This window comes from Herpailurus yagouaroundi, unplaced genomic scaffold (genome assembly GCF_014898765.1).
Source record: "Herpailurus yagouaroundi ecotype Mexico unplaced genomic scaffold, PumYag 197, whole genome shotgun sequence".
NCBI lineage: Eukaryota > Metazoa > Chordata > Mammalia > Carnivora > Felidae > Herpailurus > Herpailurus yagouaroundi.
In genome coordinates, this window is record NW_024412428.1 from 4,184,153 (window position 1) to 4,199,620 (window position 15,468).

Sequence of the window (15,468 nt, forward strand, 5' to 3'; positions counted from 1 at the left end):
AAATTTTTTTTTTTAAAAAAATTAAAAAAAAAAAAAAATAAATAAATAAATATAATGAAAACATCTATTAACCTTTTTTAAAAAAAGAGATTACTGGGGCGCCTGGGTGGTGCAGTCGGTTAAACGTCCGACTTCAGCCAGGTCACGATCTCGCGGTCCGTGAGTTCCAGCCCCGCGTCGGGCTCTGGGCTGATGGCTCAGAGCCTGGAGCCTGTTTCCGATTCTGTGTCTCCCTCTCTCTCTGCCCCTCCCCCATTCGTGCTCTGTCTCTCTCTGTCCCAAAAATAAATAAACATTGAAAAAAAAAAAAAGAGATTACTTTCACCTACTTTTGAAAAACTTACAAATGCTTTAGCAGGTTCAGAATACTGTAATTAAGAAATATTAAGATTTTCTAAGAATTTATGCCTAATATGTACTAAAAAGATATTTGGTGAATAACGCCTAATAACCAGTGAGCACTATAGCATTTTATTAAATCTAGCTCCACGGACCTAAACGCTGCTAGGATATTCCATGGTTTCAAGGCCCCGAACCACCACAGTTAATAGGGGAAAGCATAGATAGCAGGGGATATGCCTCCCACTCTCACTTCTAGAAGTGCCACCTACAGGTTCCTTTGGCCACACTTTCACACGCAGAGCAATTAGGTACAAATAAGCCCCCCAGCATTTATGTAGGACCACAGTGCAGCCTGACCTGCCTTTTCTGCTTGGTATTCCTTTAATCACCTTTACGCAACCTGTGCCTCCAGCAAATGGGACCCTTTGGGGTTCCCCAAAATTCATTAATTTACGCTGTGCTCTGTACTTAGCATATTGCCCCATCTTCTCACACTCCGGGAGTCCTCCCGTGTGCATCCTTTTTAAAAATAATAATTTCCTAAGTTTATTTATTTACTATCGAGAGAGAGGGCAAGCTGGGGAGGGCAGGGAGAGAGAGGGAGACACAGAATCCGTAGCAGGCTCCAGGCTCTGAGCCGTCAGCACAGAGACCGTGAGATCATGACCTGAGCAGAAGTCAGATGCTCAACCCACTGGGCCACCGGGCGCCCCTCCCCCATGTGCATCCTTAAAGGCCACCTTCTCCATCCTGCCTCCTGCCATGCAGGCTCTCTCTTGTGAAACCCCACGGTACTTTGTTTCTTATGGTTCTTACATTTTATGTTCTTCTTTGTAATGCAACTGTACGTGCACAGATACACACACATGCTTACGAACCATTTGCATTACTTATCTTTATAATCCCTTTTAGAAGAAAGTGCCTTGTAAATGACATGCGCTCAAAAGTATCCGTTGAATTTAACTGCATATAAATTCCCACATATCATTTAATTATATGCATAACTTTTGTGCTAATAGGAATAAAAACCATGCTACCACTTATTACACTGCATTACATTTTGCGGACCAGTTTTTATCTGGATAGTTCGCCCAAAGGTTTGTTGAAATTCGAATATATTTAATTTAAGATTCAACAGCTCCCTCTCATGGCCTCTGTGAGCAACTGAGCTTGCTGGACTCCAGAGTTAAAACAATTTCATTTTATTTTTGGTACTTAAATTTGAAGTGGTTCTCAATAATTTCAGTTTTAATGTTAAAAACTGATTGCCACTGAATGGTAAATTTCATTTGGCATAAAAGTGTCATTTTTATGCCAAGAATAAATATAGGCAGTTATTGGTCAATGGTTTCCATCTCAAATGACTATAAACCTGTTGTTAAAAATATGAATATAGGGGCGCCTGGGTGGTTCAGTCGGTTAAGCAGCCGACTTCGGTCAGGTCATGATCTCGCGGTCTGTGAGTTCAAGCCCCGCGTCGGGCTCTGTGCTGACAGCTCAGAGCCTGGAGCCTGTTTCAGATTCTGTGTCTCCCTCTCTCTGACCCTCCCCCATTCATGCTCTGTCTCTCTCTGTCTCAAAAGTAAGTAAACGTTAAAAAAAATATATGAATATATTTTAATTCAAATGTTAATAAATATTTGATTAAGGTTACAAAGCAAGTTTTCAGAAGGTCACGTCTACTTTACCAGTACATGAGAATGACTATATCTTGGAACTCAGTGACAATACACAACACTCTATTTTTGCTTTTTCCAAATTCTGGAACAGTATCAGTTACAAATAACTTAAAAGCTCAAGCATTTTAACTAGACAATCAAATGTTCAAGTTGAAATGGAACAACATAAAACAAGGAACCAAGTAAAACTGCAAAACGTTAAACCCCAAAGTATAGCTCTTAATGAGGCCCAAATCTCTTAAGACACCATGCCCATGGCCTGGGGGTTTCCTCCGTGAAGGCAAAAGCTAAGGAGGTCAAGGTCTGGCTGTTGGTGGGTCTCCACACTCCGTGGCGGGCTTCCCAAGGAAGCAGCCCAAGCCAGAGCATCACACAGTGAGAGGCTAAGCTCCAATAAAGCTAACTGTCTGAATTCTGGAAGAGCACAAAATGCTGCAGCTGGCCAGAGGCTCTCCAAAGTACTCCAGGGAGAAAGTGATGGGGATCCCAACCTCCCCCGTCTTCACTGGCTCCAGAGAGGACGAGAAGAAACAGAGGAGCAACACTGAAATCTACAGCTATCATTGCTCATGTGACCTCCTTTGAGAAAATAAAACATCTATTTAATAGAAGCTTTTCTTGTATCCAGAATGTCTCTTTCCCTTTGGAGTCCCACTGTTGCCTAGGATTCCAAGAATTATTTACAAGCATTATAATTTTTGTGAATACTTTGATAGTTTCCCCTCTGGAGTTGTGTTTTTATATAAAATCTGACTTCAGAGAAGCGTTTTCATTAGTGATATTTATTCTAATTGGGAAGGATGCACAAGAGGAAAAAAAAAGAGAATACACACACACACACACACACACACACACACACACACACAGTAAGTTACATAATCGTTTAGTGTGTGACATAAAAAAATGTTTTAAAATACACAAAAATTATTGCTGGATATTTTTTTTCATCCTAAGTTTACCAAAAAGCAAAACAGAACAAAAAACATATAGAAATTGGAACTAATTCTACTGCTATTAAATTGGTAGTTATTCTATAATATGTTATAAAAATGCATAGTGTTTTTCGCTTTCATTGATAAAAATCATATAAACTTGGGGCTCCTTCTTCTTTAGAAACACATTCACTTTCCCTGAGTATCACCCAAATTATAATAATATGCCCACTGAAATCCACCCAGTCAGGGATGTTTCACTACTCTCCTTCATACTAAATATTAAAAACAGGCTCAGTAAATTTTTAAGAGTTTCTCATAATTTCTTTTCACCAAATGATTGTGAAGATATAAAGGAATATAATCCACTTACACAACATACAAAAATTTGGAACCCAAATGCCATCATGTAATTTGTCCACAAACAAATACAAATAGTTAAAAATTGAAAAAAAATGCATCAAAGAAGCAAAATATTTTTCACTTCAGGTCAACGGTAAATGGCAAATGAATGGCGACATCAGGTAAGGTTGATGGTACACGAAATCAGTGAACTTCAACAAAGCCATCCAATCACCTAGCTAAGAACCTGCACCTTCTTGTCATCAATGGCTTCTAATGAATAGACACCTCTGAGTTTCTGACATGTAATGTAATCTCAGATTGGATTTTCTAAATTTCTCATTGCTAACTCAGTCAAAGCTTCCCATACGCCGTCACCCACTTTAGTTGGAGAATAAGGAATACAAAGATATTTCATTCAATACTTAAATGGACTTCCTTAGACTCTTTACTTGTCTGTCTTTAGCCCCAATGTGGAAATCACGTCTATAAATAATGCTGAGACAAACATGATCTTTTGCAACACTTCTATCTGTCCATCAGAAAAGATACTTTGGCCTCACAACCATGAAGTGATTATTAATATAACTTAATTTATAAGAAGACATAAATACGTCATATACATGTATATGTATACTAAAATGTGTTAAACCCTAAAGTTATATCCATCCAATAAAAAGCAAAAGGCCCCAGAACACTCCCAGGTTTTTATCACAACAAAATATCTTAAGAATGTAACAGCCTCATGTTTGATTTTCCATTGGGGTGAGGTGACTAATTCGCATTTGCTTACAAAATAAAATCATCCCCAAGTTCGCCCGCCAGTGGACTGGCCAAAACAGCAGAATAGTTGGTGGCAGTACTGAACATTAATAACGTTCGCTTATGACCCAGAATTATAGTAAGAGGAGGCCTTAACTTCAAAAAGGAAGACGTCACCCAAAGGGCCTGACGGGGAGTATATGTTGAAAGTCAAGAAAAACGTGAAGCCGTCAGTCTGAGACTCCACAAGAAACGGAAGAGACGGTGGGGTGGGGGAGGGGATGGAGGTCTGGAGGCCATTCTTACCAGGTTGGGAGCACTGGCGACTCTTAAGGACAAGTCCTGGAAAGGAAGGAAAGGATGTGTTAGTGCGCAGATATGTGAGAGATCATTGGAAGTTAAATTAGAATGTCAGCTCGCGATTTGATCTGAAAAAAATATATTGAGAAAAAATAAATTCTGTGTGCGCGCGCACACACGCGCGCGTGCGTAAATGCACGCGAGTACATTTACACACCCTTAATAGCAGATTTTAAGCGCACTGAGAAAATGATGCATTGTACCTAACGTATCTGGATCGCACCGCAACCCCACGGTTCTGGCTGTGTTATTCTGTAACGATGAGCCCTGGGTTTCAAATCCACTGATCTCTGGTTAAGTGCACAGGCTCTGAAGCCACACTGCATAGGGTCAAATCCCAGACCGCGGTTTCTTGCTGCGTGACCCGGGGCAGTGATTTCATTTCTCTGCCAGGCTAACGGCAGAGAATGGAGTGAGGACTAAGTGAATTAATATCCACAAAGGGCTTGGAGCACTGCCTGGCACACTGTAAGCACATGCAAATGCATGTTGCCGTCTTGGGGATTTGCTCTCTGTGGCGAAAAACTGGGCAGCTTCTTGGGAATCCTTGCTCCTTTGCAGACATTTATTAGCTCCCTCCATTGGCCCCCCACTTGGTCCCCCACGTGTAGAGAACTTCTGCTCCCCAGTCCCTACAGCCTCATCCCATCCTTCTGGAGCCCATCACCAGCCCTTGCCTTCCAGAAGCATCCTTCGTGGAAGCTGCCTGCCCCTTCCTAGTTAGGATCATGCTAATTTATGCTCATCATACCATCTGGATGGGCAGCTACCTATTCACTCTTTTATTCACCAACCCAACACGTGTTTATTGAATGCTGGCAGTGGGCCTGGGTCGGAACGACGGAGGCCCGCCGTCTCTGCACCCATGTGATTTATCGTGTCTTTAATCCCATCGGGGGGGGGGGGGGGGCCGGCCAGGCGGGGACAGAACTGTCACCCTATTGCTGGAACTGTGTGGCATACCACACATCCTGGAGTGTCCTGTGGGGCTTCTCTCTAAACAAGGACACAATAAAACTTCTGGGAGAGAAAACGCTAGAGACACAATAGCTCATGAGGGTAACGGCAAGGGAGGAGGGGATCGGATGCAGGGTGCTCAGGCTCTGGGGCTCTGCGCGGGTCCCTGGGGCGCGGAGCCCGCCTGGGTAGAGTCAGTAATGTCAAGTGCAGCCCGATGACCTTGCTTGGTGGTGGGCACAGAGAGGCAATTTTAAGCCAATGTTATGGGTGTAGTTTGTATCACTTTCCCACCCAGCTGCTGAGGAAGGATGCTCCAAGTCCTTTCAGCGAGACCTCAAGGAAGTTGGAAGTCAGCTAAATAACATTAGTGCAACGGCCAGGGTGCTGTCCGAAATGGGAAGAATTCCCCTTTGGACACCGCTGAGGGTATAACTCTGCTGGGAAATGGCCATCCCGGCTACAGGCAGGGCAGCCACTGCCCATCAGAGTGACCACGTCATAGGAGGAGAGCCACCGTGTGACAGAACAGTCACGCTGGTCTCAGCCTGCCTGCCCAACCAGGAGGAATGGCCCAGAAGCAGAGCAGAAGGACAAAGCCACACACCAAGACCAAGGGCTGACGGACCGTAAGAACATCTGAGGAAAAGGCACAGAGCGTCCCGAAACCTGCCAGGGGACGGAAGGGCTTGGATGGGGGTTCCTGCCATTTTACTGTGGGGCTCGGAACCCGGACACTTGTCACCGTGGCTACCACCCCCCAACACACACTGCCCGTGCCGTCCACATCACGGTAGGGCTGGGGTGCAGGTCACCGCAGAAAACAGAGCAACATTCACTTCGTGTCCACACAGGAAGCGTGAGGCCAGCACTCAGGGGGGTTCGGGAACACGAAACTTGCTTTGGGGTTATGGTGAAGTCTCACTAAGTGAAGAAAGTATCCAGGTCATTTAGAAATGACAGGCCTTGGGGGCGCCTGGATGGCTCAGTCAGTTAAGCGTCCAGCTTCGGCTCAGGTCATGATCTCATGGTCCACGAGTTCAAGCCACACAGAGGGCTCTGTGCTGACAGCTCGGAGCCTGGAGCCTGCTTCAGATTCTCTCTCTCTCTCTCTGTCTCTCTCTCTCTCTCTCTCTCTCCCCCTCTCTCTCTGCCCCTCCCCTGCTCATGCTCTGTCTTTCTCTCTCTCAAAAATAAACATTAAAAAATATATTTTTTTTTTAAAAAAAAAGGAAATGACAAGCCTTGCTCTGTTGAGAAATTACTGCTCTTACCATAAAAATCTAGAAAGTGCCACAAAAGCAACCAGAAAGGGAGGATGGCATGAGGCTGACACAGTGTGTGTGGATTACAATGTCAGCAATTAGGGCAATTCCTTTCCTCCGTCCCACGCTAAACCAAGCAATCTTTTTTTCTCTTTAATGTTTATTTATTTTTGAGAGAGACAGAGACAGAGTGTGAGGGGGGAGGGGCAGAGAGAGAGAGGGAGACACCGGATCCGAAGTGGGTTCCAGGCTCCGAGCTGTCAGCACGGAGATGCGGGGCTCGAAGTCCCAAAGGCCAGATCACGAGGACGCGTCACCACGGGAGCCACCCGGGCGCCCCCAGCAATGTCTCCCTTCAAAGGAGCCCAGTAAGTAACAACGACCAACGCGGGCAGAAGACGTGCCCGACTTTGTTACAAACTAAGAAACGGAGGAAACAGGTGAATCGACTGTTGAACACGGTTTGACTATAAAACAACTGAGAAGACATGGCCAAAAGAACATCTGAGGGAAAATTTTTTTTTTTTATACTTTACATGATTGTATTTTTAAACTTTATTTTTTTAGTAAAAGTTGTCAAGTAGCCTCAAAAACGGAGCTGAAAATACCTCTATGAATCCATCGCCTAGATTCAACAGCCATCATTTCATTCCGCTCATGCCATGAATTTTCATTTTGCTGGGTTTTTAAACAGCAAATCCCAGTCTTCATGGTACTTCACCCCTCGATCATTCAATATCCTCTTTAAAAGGGGACATTTTCTTACATAAGCATAATGCTTTCATCACACTAAACAAAATTATCATTCCGTAGTTAAGTCAGCCCTCTAGTTCCATGGTCGTTTTGCTATAACCCCTGAGTTTACAAATCGGTGTTTTTCCAGAAGTTTGGCTCTAAGTCAGTTTCAATTTCAGAAAATGTTTCCCACAAGAGCGTCTTTAACCCATATATCACCTGAAATAGAACAATTTTCCAGCTACAAATGGTAGAAAGCCGTGCTTACCGTGTAAAAATGTTCTATTTCTACGGAATAACCTGGCATAAACATCTTGGTATACATTGTCTTTGTCCATGTTTAAAATTATTTCTTTCCTAAGTGAAATTCAAGAATTAGGATCATCCTAAGAATCCTGTTTCATGCTGCCACACTTCTTTCCAGAAAGTGCTATAGACAAGTGCTTCTCACACCTTAATGTGCATTGGAATCACCTGGGCATCTTGTTAAAATGTAAATTCTCCTTCCGGACACCTGGGGAGGGGCTCCGCGGTGACATCATGCTATCTGCTCATGGTTTGAATGGTATCCCCTGCCCTCAAATCCATACGTTGAAGTCCTCAGTACCTCAGAATGTGACTTTATTTGGAAAGAGGGTTGATACGGATATAATTAGCTTAAAAAAATCTTTTAATGTTTATTTATTTATTTTTGAGAGAGATAGAGAGAGACAGAGTGTGAGTGGGGGAGGGGCAGAGAGAGAGAGGGAGACGCAGAGTCCCAAGCAGGCTCCAGGCTCCGAGCTGTCAGCACGGAGCCGGAGGCGGGGTTTGAACTCACAGACCGTAAGACCCGAGCCGAAGTCGGCGCTTAACCAACTGAGCCACCCAGACAGCCCCAGATATAATTAGTTTAGACGAAGTCATCAGGGTGGCCTTCACCCACTATGACCAATGTCCTCATTAAAAGGGGAATCTGGACACAGACACGCACACACGGAAAATGCCATGTGAAGCCTGGAGCCATGACGCCGGAAGCCAGGAGAGAGAAGCCTGGAACAGATTTTCCCCTGGAGGCTTCAGAGGGAGCACAGCCCTCCCGACACCTCAGTTCGGACTCCCAGCCTCCAGAACTGTGAAACACTCAGTGTCTGTTGGTTAAGCCCTCAGTCTGGGGTCCTTTTTTCAACAGCCCTAGCAAACTAATGCACAACCCTTTGCACAGCCCGGGTTAAGAGGATTCCTACTTGGACACACCCCGGCCCTGTGTTCGGGGTTAGGATAAGGACTCCAAGCTTAGACTCTGCGGTCAGACGGGCCTGTGTTCCATAACCTGTCCTGGGTAACTTCGTAAATTACCGAATCAGGCTGAGCTTTGATTTCGTCACTTGTGACACGGCCATGCAGACCTGTCTTGTTAGGGTTTTGCAAGAGTTACATTACAAACACATGCGATATTCCAACTCTGCTGACCTTCAAGAGAGTACTTTTTAGGGCAAAAAAAAAAAAAAGTGGAGAAAAACTCAGAAAATTTTGTAGGCAATCAGGTGGGTGGTAAGGAATGGAAACACAGGTGTGGATTACTCTTTCAAAGCTTTTTTTTCTTTTTTGAAAAAGGGAAGTTAAAGAGAAATGGGACTTTGAAGGACTCACAAAGTCAAGGAAAATGTAATTTTTAGGATGAGCAGGACTTAATATCTTTTTTTATTATTTTTAAGGAAGTTTTTAAATGTTCGTTTATTTTTTGAGAGAGAGAGAGAGAGAGATCATGAGTGGGGGAGAGGCAGAGAGAGGGAGACACAGAATCCGAAGCAGACTCCGGGCTCTGAGCTGTAAGCACAGAGCCCGATGTGGGACTCGAACTCATGAACCACAAGATCATGACCTGAGCTGAAGGTGAATGCTTAACCGACTGAGCCACCCAGGTATCCCTAGATATCTTTTTTTTTTTAATATTTTTGTGTTTCTTTTTTTTAAGTTTATTTATTTATTTTGAGAGAGCGAGCAAGCGAGCGGGGGAGGGGCAGAGAGAGGGAGAAAGAAAATCCCAAGTAGGCTCTGCACTGTCAGTGCAGAGTGAGACATGGACTCGAACTCATGAACCGTGAGATCATGACCTGAGCCAAAATCGAGAGTAGGACACTTAACCGACGGAGCCCCCCGGGCGCCCCCTTGATTGTAGACATCTTGTCCTCATCCTCGCCACAGGTAGAACCCAGGGCACTGTCCCCAAACCCTGCCCCAGGTGCTGGGGAAGGGGCAGGGGGCGGTGTGGCTGCCTGGGTCCTCCACAGCCTGGAGCTGAGAGGCCGAGAGGCAGCTGGAGGCGCAACTTGAGCAACGGTCGGCGTGAAGGGGTCAGAGGGGGAAGGCCGGGCAGAAGGAAGGGGATGCTATGAAACCCAGGGAACTCAAAGAAAAGCGAGAGTCCCACTCGAGGAGTGGGCAGTGGGGCGCTGAGGGGAGAGCACAGGGTAGGTGCAGCTTGCACGGGGAGGGAGTACTAAGTGCTCTGAGTGCTGCTCGGAAAACCCAGGCTCAGGCCACCGAGCAGGTGGATGGGGGGGGGGCAAGTTCCTCCGGGTGTGCCGATGTTTCCCACGTGACCTTGTGCCATCCTCCCACGCTGGCTCTGGGCTCAGACATGTGGGCGGTGCCCGGTGGGGCATTCACAAACGGGACACAGCAAAGGCTTGGGAAGTCCCATTTGGACCTGCTCGCGGTTCCCCTCTGCCACCACACGAAGAACATGTCCGGGCGAGCCTGCCGTGTGACGAGAGACCCCCGGCTGAGTAGCCCCATCACCCCAGCTGGGTGCCAGCTAGGTGAGGGGGCCCCGTCAAGCCCAGGTACATCCCCAATCTGTAAACCCACGAACTACACAAATGCTCGGTGTCGTGAGCCACTAGGCTTCGGAGTGGCTCATTACGTGGCGTAACGATGGGAACAGACGACGGGTACGGTGCCCGCGGTTGCTCAGCAGCCACGGCAATGACTCCTCTGGAAGACGAGAGCCCCTACCACACACCCCAGTTGTGGGGCCAGTAATGAGAGACAGGTGGGGCGCAGACGCCAGGAGCTCATCCTGGCTGAGAAAGAGGGACCACGGGAGCCACTGAAATTAGAGGGTCATGACCTCGATCATCTCGGCCAACTTGAAGGGTCTAACGTGAAGTCCAAGTGGGCAGCCTGTCAGTCAGTATTTCCCATAAGGGTGTCTCTCTCGCTGCTCAGACCCAGTAGGTAAAATCTTTGTGCCCATCCTGGTTACACCGGAAGGTGCCCTCAAGCTATTAGGTGGCCAGCGGCTTGGCCAGATACTGACCGGCAGGGGGCATCCGAGGCCGACGGAGCAAGCTTGGGCAAGACGGATGAGAGTTTTGTCCACAAGCTGCCCTGCACCCCCCTCCCCAACCGCCCGGAGTCTAAAAGTGTTTTGGTCTGAAAGTGCAGGAGAGTTGCCCGCTCTGGGGTGGTTCACAGAATCCCTGTGTCCGTGACGGAGGGTCTGGCTGAGATGCAGGGTGGAGGCAGCAAGACCCCCGGGCAGGCCTGAAATCTGCACTGACCTGGCATCATCGACCACTTACCCGCTTGGCTTCTTGGCAGTGGTTTTCCAGTGACCGAGTCCCTCGCGTTCCTGCTGGGCCCCACGGTCAGAGGCAGGGGCCACAGGCAATCCCTGCAGGACACCCAACGCCTCTACCCTCTCAGTGAGTCCGGCACCGAGTTTGCTTTATAGATACAACGGTAGGCAAGACTAGGTCCTGGCCCTGAGTCTCACTGTCCAAGGGGTAGGAGGAGGTGGACAGGACGGCCGCCATGACAAGTGTATGAAGAAAAGGCAGAGAAGCCCGGGGATGTGACCCGGTCTGTGAGTTCTGGGTCTGTTAGTTCAAGAGAACGTCAGGGCTTCACAAGCCCTGGCCAGTTCATCCCTCGTGACCTCTCCAGGGCCTTCCAGACCTGCTTTTGCCGGAAGGCTCTGCAGGCGGCATCACTGGCCACCTCTTGCCTCTAAGATCAGGACCACCACGTGCCCGGATGCACAGGTCTTGGCCAGAGGAGGTGGCCACGGTCTCAGTACGTCCTCTGCCAGGCGCAATGTCAGAGCCTGGGATTCCGCTCCCCCAGTAAAGTTAGAGCCCGGTGTTTTCAGCCACACGTGGAGAAGAAAACAAGCCAGGGTCAGTCCCTTGTTGGCCAGTCTAAGGGTCCTGGTGCCACTGGGTGTGCTGCCCAGCCTGAGCACCGAGAGCAGTGGTAGGGTTCCAGAACTCTCCTGTGGCTCAGGGCTCCATCCTCATCAGCAGCGACACTCTCAGGCTCTGACGGCCTGGTCACCGTGGTCCCCAGGGGTGGGGCTGGAAGGCCAAGTTGCCTCCCAGGACTGTACTGGGGCCCAGACCAACTGTGGAGTGTGGTGACTAAGCAGAATAGCCAAGGTGGCATTGCCTCGGGGATGGGGAGAAGGAAAATTCCTAGAACCAGGCGCTCAGGAGTCACGCCCACTTCTGGGTGCTGATTGAAGTGGGGGGCAGAAACCCCAAAGTGCGGGCCCAGCCTCCAGCCTCAGGCGAAAGCTGGCCTCACCCGCCTGCGGAGCACGGCCTTGCAGGGAGGAAGCATAGCTGATGGGTCAGGTCCAAGGGAAGAAGCCAGAGGCAACGTGTCACGGCGGTCAGCCAGCTGGAGGGTCCAGACACATCACAGCAGGATGGAAACAGGGAAAAAGGCAAGAAGAGGTCAAGGTGGAGACTGCCTCCCAGGCTCAGGGAATTTCTACGGGAAAAGCCAGGGTGCTGTCCCCTGAGAAGGCAGGGCACAGCATCCAGGCACCTGGCAGAGACGTCGGCCACGGTGAGGAAGAGTGGGTCTGATTCAGGCTGGAAGTAGAACAGGCAGAGGCAGAGGACAGGGACCAGGGGCAGCGGGGAAGAAGGTGGCCCCGCTGGGCCTGCGAGGGCGCGGAGAAGAAAGAGACCGGCAGGGAGCTCTTGCCTCCTTGTTGGTAGTGTCGTGCTGCATTTGTCAGCTCCTTACGGAACCAGAAGCAGAGTCTGGGGGGTGGAGCAAGCTGACTCAGACGGTCCTCCCCCACCTCCTCCTCCGGCAGGGCCTGGAAGGGTCCAGGGACCTGCAGCAAAGACAAAGCCCCAGGCGCATTCCTGCTCTGCGTGCTCACTTGGGTGCATGTCCGAGCTGCCTGTTATGGTCCCTGTGCTCCCAGACATCATATGACCACTGCGTTCTGTTTCTTGAGTAGCCTCCACCCCCTTGGGCCCATCACAGTATTTCTGCCACCTCGTGCCTCCTCAGCCAACTGGGTTCCTGGAGCCTCTAAGTCACTCTATCCGTTGAAGGCAGAAGTCTTCTTCACAGACAGGCTGATAAAACTAGTTCTCTGGGAAGGGAGCACCGAGGGAAGGGGAGGAGGAAGGAACACAAGGAAGAGGTAGGGAGGGAGCATGAGGAAGGAATGGGGAGGGAGCACCCAGAGAGGGAGAGGGGAGGGGGCATGAGGAAGAGGTGAGGAGGAAGCTGGGGGGGGGGGGAAGGGCAGGGGGCAGCCAGGGAAGGGGCAGGGAGGGGGAAGGATGGGGAAGGGGTGGGGAGAGAGCACAGGGCCAAACTTTCTCGCATTCAGTGGACTGGGAAACTGAAAAGGAAAGAAGCCGGGAGCACTGGTCTCTCCTTGAACCTACCCATCTTAACCTTGATTTAAGAGTCGGGAACACACAGCCTGTACCGCAGCTCCCCGAGTGTAACCCCACCTGTAATCGCAGCAAACCCTACTTTGCAGCACAGGCCCCCCCAGCAGCCCTTGTGCTGCCACCATTCTCCCCAGGACCTTCCCAGTTAAGCTTCATGGCCTAACGTACAAGTAAAATGTGCACCTTCTGGGGTGGCATGTGCACAGACAATAACGACAATAAATGAGATTTATTAAGTCTTACTGTGCGTCAAGTGCATACGAAGCTTCATTCGATCCTCATGATGACACTTGGGGTAACAGTACACTACTCCTACTTGAAAATGGAGACAGGGGTGCCGGGGGGCTCTGTCAGTTGAGCGTCTGACTTCGGCTCAGGTCATGATCTCACGGTCCGTGAGTTCAAGCCCCGCGGCGGCCTCTGTGCTGACAGCTCAGAGCCTGGAGCCTGTTTCAGATTCTGTGTCTCCCTCTCTCTCTGCCCCAACCCACTCGCGCTCTGTCTCTGTCTCTCTCAAAAATAAACAATAAAAAAATTTTTTTTAATAAAAAAAAGATAATGGAGACAAACGCGAGCCTCCGTAACTTCCCCAGATTGCACAGCTAGTCATTGGAGGAGCAGGGTTTCGAACCCACGGCCCCAGCTACTGACCACAGATATGATGCCACACGCAGAGTGGGCTCCGTCCCAGCAGGCCAGCCCCACCTGCCCCCGGGCAGACCTGAGAGGGTCGCCTGGCAGGTCCTAACCCTTCCCAGAGGCTCCTCAACAGAATTCGGCTCAGCACTGCACAGGTACTGTGCTCAGAGCTTCGGGGGACACTTGGGTGGCCGGGCACCGGCCCTGAGATGCTTTCCAGTCGGGCCAGCTGCCGCCCGAAGGACTGGAAGGTAGGAAGTGAGCCTCTTAGGGGGCACGGCTGGGGGCCAGGGCAGGACGGGTTCTCTGGGCCGAGGGGAGCCCGGAAGGCTCTGTGAAGGGGCTGGCATTTCCACGGGATCTGCGAGGCAGGGTGGGCTGGGGACAAGTAAGGGTACAGAAGGACGGGGCCAGGGACGCAAGGAGAGGCTGGTCCAAAACGATGGAACAGTAAGAGCGGCGGTGACCCTGCGCATCATCCTTTTAACAGGCCGCTTTACGTGTGTCGCAGGCGAGCGCATCCTTTCCCGGCCACCGTCCACACGGCTTCCCTCTGCGCTGTCGCTAGGAGCCTGTAACTCATGATGAGTAAGTGGGCGGGGCTGGGGGCACGTGTCTGGTGCTGTCCTGCCCCGACCTGTCTCAAGCCCACTGTCTGAGCTGCAGGCCTCCCTGACACTCAGTCCCGCAGCTCTAACCTGGGATCGTGACTGTCCATCATCACGGATTATTGTCACGATTCAATACTGGTGCACGTTGAGTGCTCAGATTGGCGCCACGCGTAGAAAGTGCTCAATAAAGCAGGGCTGCCCTGAGTACTAGCAGTAGGAGTAGCAGTAGTTACTACACGGACCTGCCTGGCCCAGCTCTGCCAGTCCTTCTGCACCACGTTGTGCCCCAACTCCCCTCCGTGGCTGGGCTCCACTCTGGCCTTCCTTCCGAAGGTTCCTTCGTGTATCACAGAACTCGCAAAGAGAACACCATGGGAATGATTTTCTCATGTATCTGTCTAAAACTGTTGCTCACTAATACTATTTACAGATTTTTTTTTTCGATCGCATTCTCAATGCACGGAACGCTGTTGTGGTGCACTGCTCAAGGATGCTGTGCCGGCCTGTGTATTTACGTGCTAATGAATTAGTAGATCTCCTAGACTCGGGGTGACGGCCCATAGATACCCTCGGAGTAAGAAAATTTTTATACAAGGCAATAACTCCTAATATTTAAACACCCTCTATGAATACTATGTCCATTATTAACCTCTCACTTAATCGTAAAATCGTGGATGGTTACAAGATGGCTGTATTTTCTCTGTGGTTCGCCCCAAATACCAAAGGAATGTGGCAGGAACCTACAGTTGCTTCCAGCTCAACAGGTCTGAAGATCTTCTATCCAGAAGTGTGAGTCGCAAGCGTGGCAATTGTGGAGTGGAACAGGTGATGATTACGCAAGAAATGCTGTACTGTATTTCAGAAGGTCAATTCTGAAGGGCAAGGGAGTGAAAGTCTTTATTAAGGAGGGGAAAAAATGTCAGTTATGCTGCTGTGTGCGCAGAAAGGAATCTACTCCTCCATTGACAAAAATGCCTCGGCTGCTTTCTTGCGCCTCATCTTAGGGTTTGTTGACAAATCTAAAAGAATGTGATGGGCATTCCTTGGGAAATGCCCTTTTTTTTTTTTTTAATTTTTTTTTTCAACGTTTATTTATTTTTGGGACAGAGAGAGACAGAGCATGAACGGGCGAGGGGCAGAGAGAGAGGGAG

General features: G+C 49.2%; 1 protein-coding gene across 2 annotated transcripts in view; it reads right to left on the reverse strand.

Moving 5' to 3' along the window:
- SPATA13 (spermatogenesis associated 13) overlaps positions 1–15,468 on the reverse strand; it is a 348,795-nt gene that overhangs the window by 298,779 nt on the left and 34,548 nt on the right. For both annotated transcript variants that reach the window (XM_040448040.1, XM_040448041.1), the window contains exon 2: positions 4,364–4,399. In XM_040448040.1, coding sequence (XP_040303974.1) covers positions 4,364–4,399 — 36 coding nt within the window. The remainder of the gene's footprint in view (positions 1–4,363; positions 4,400–15,468) is intronic.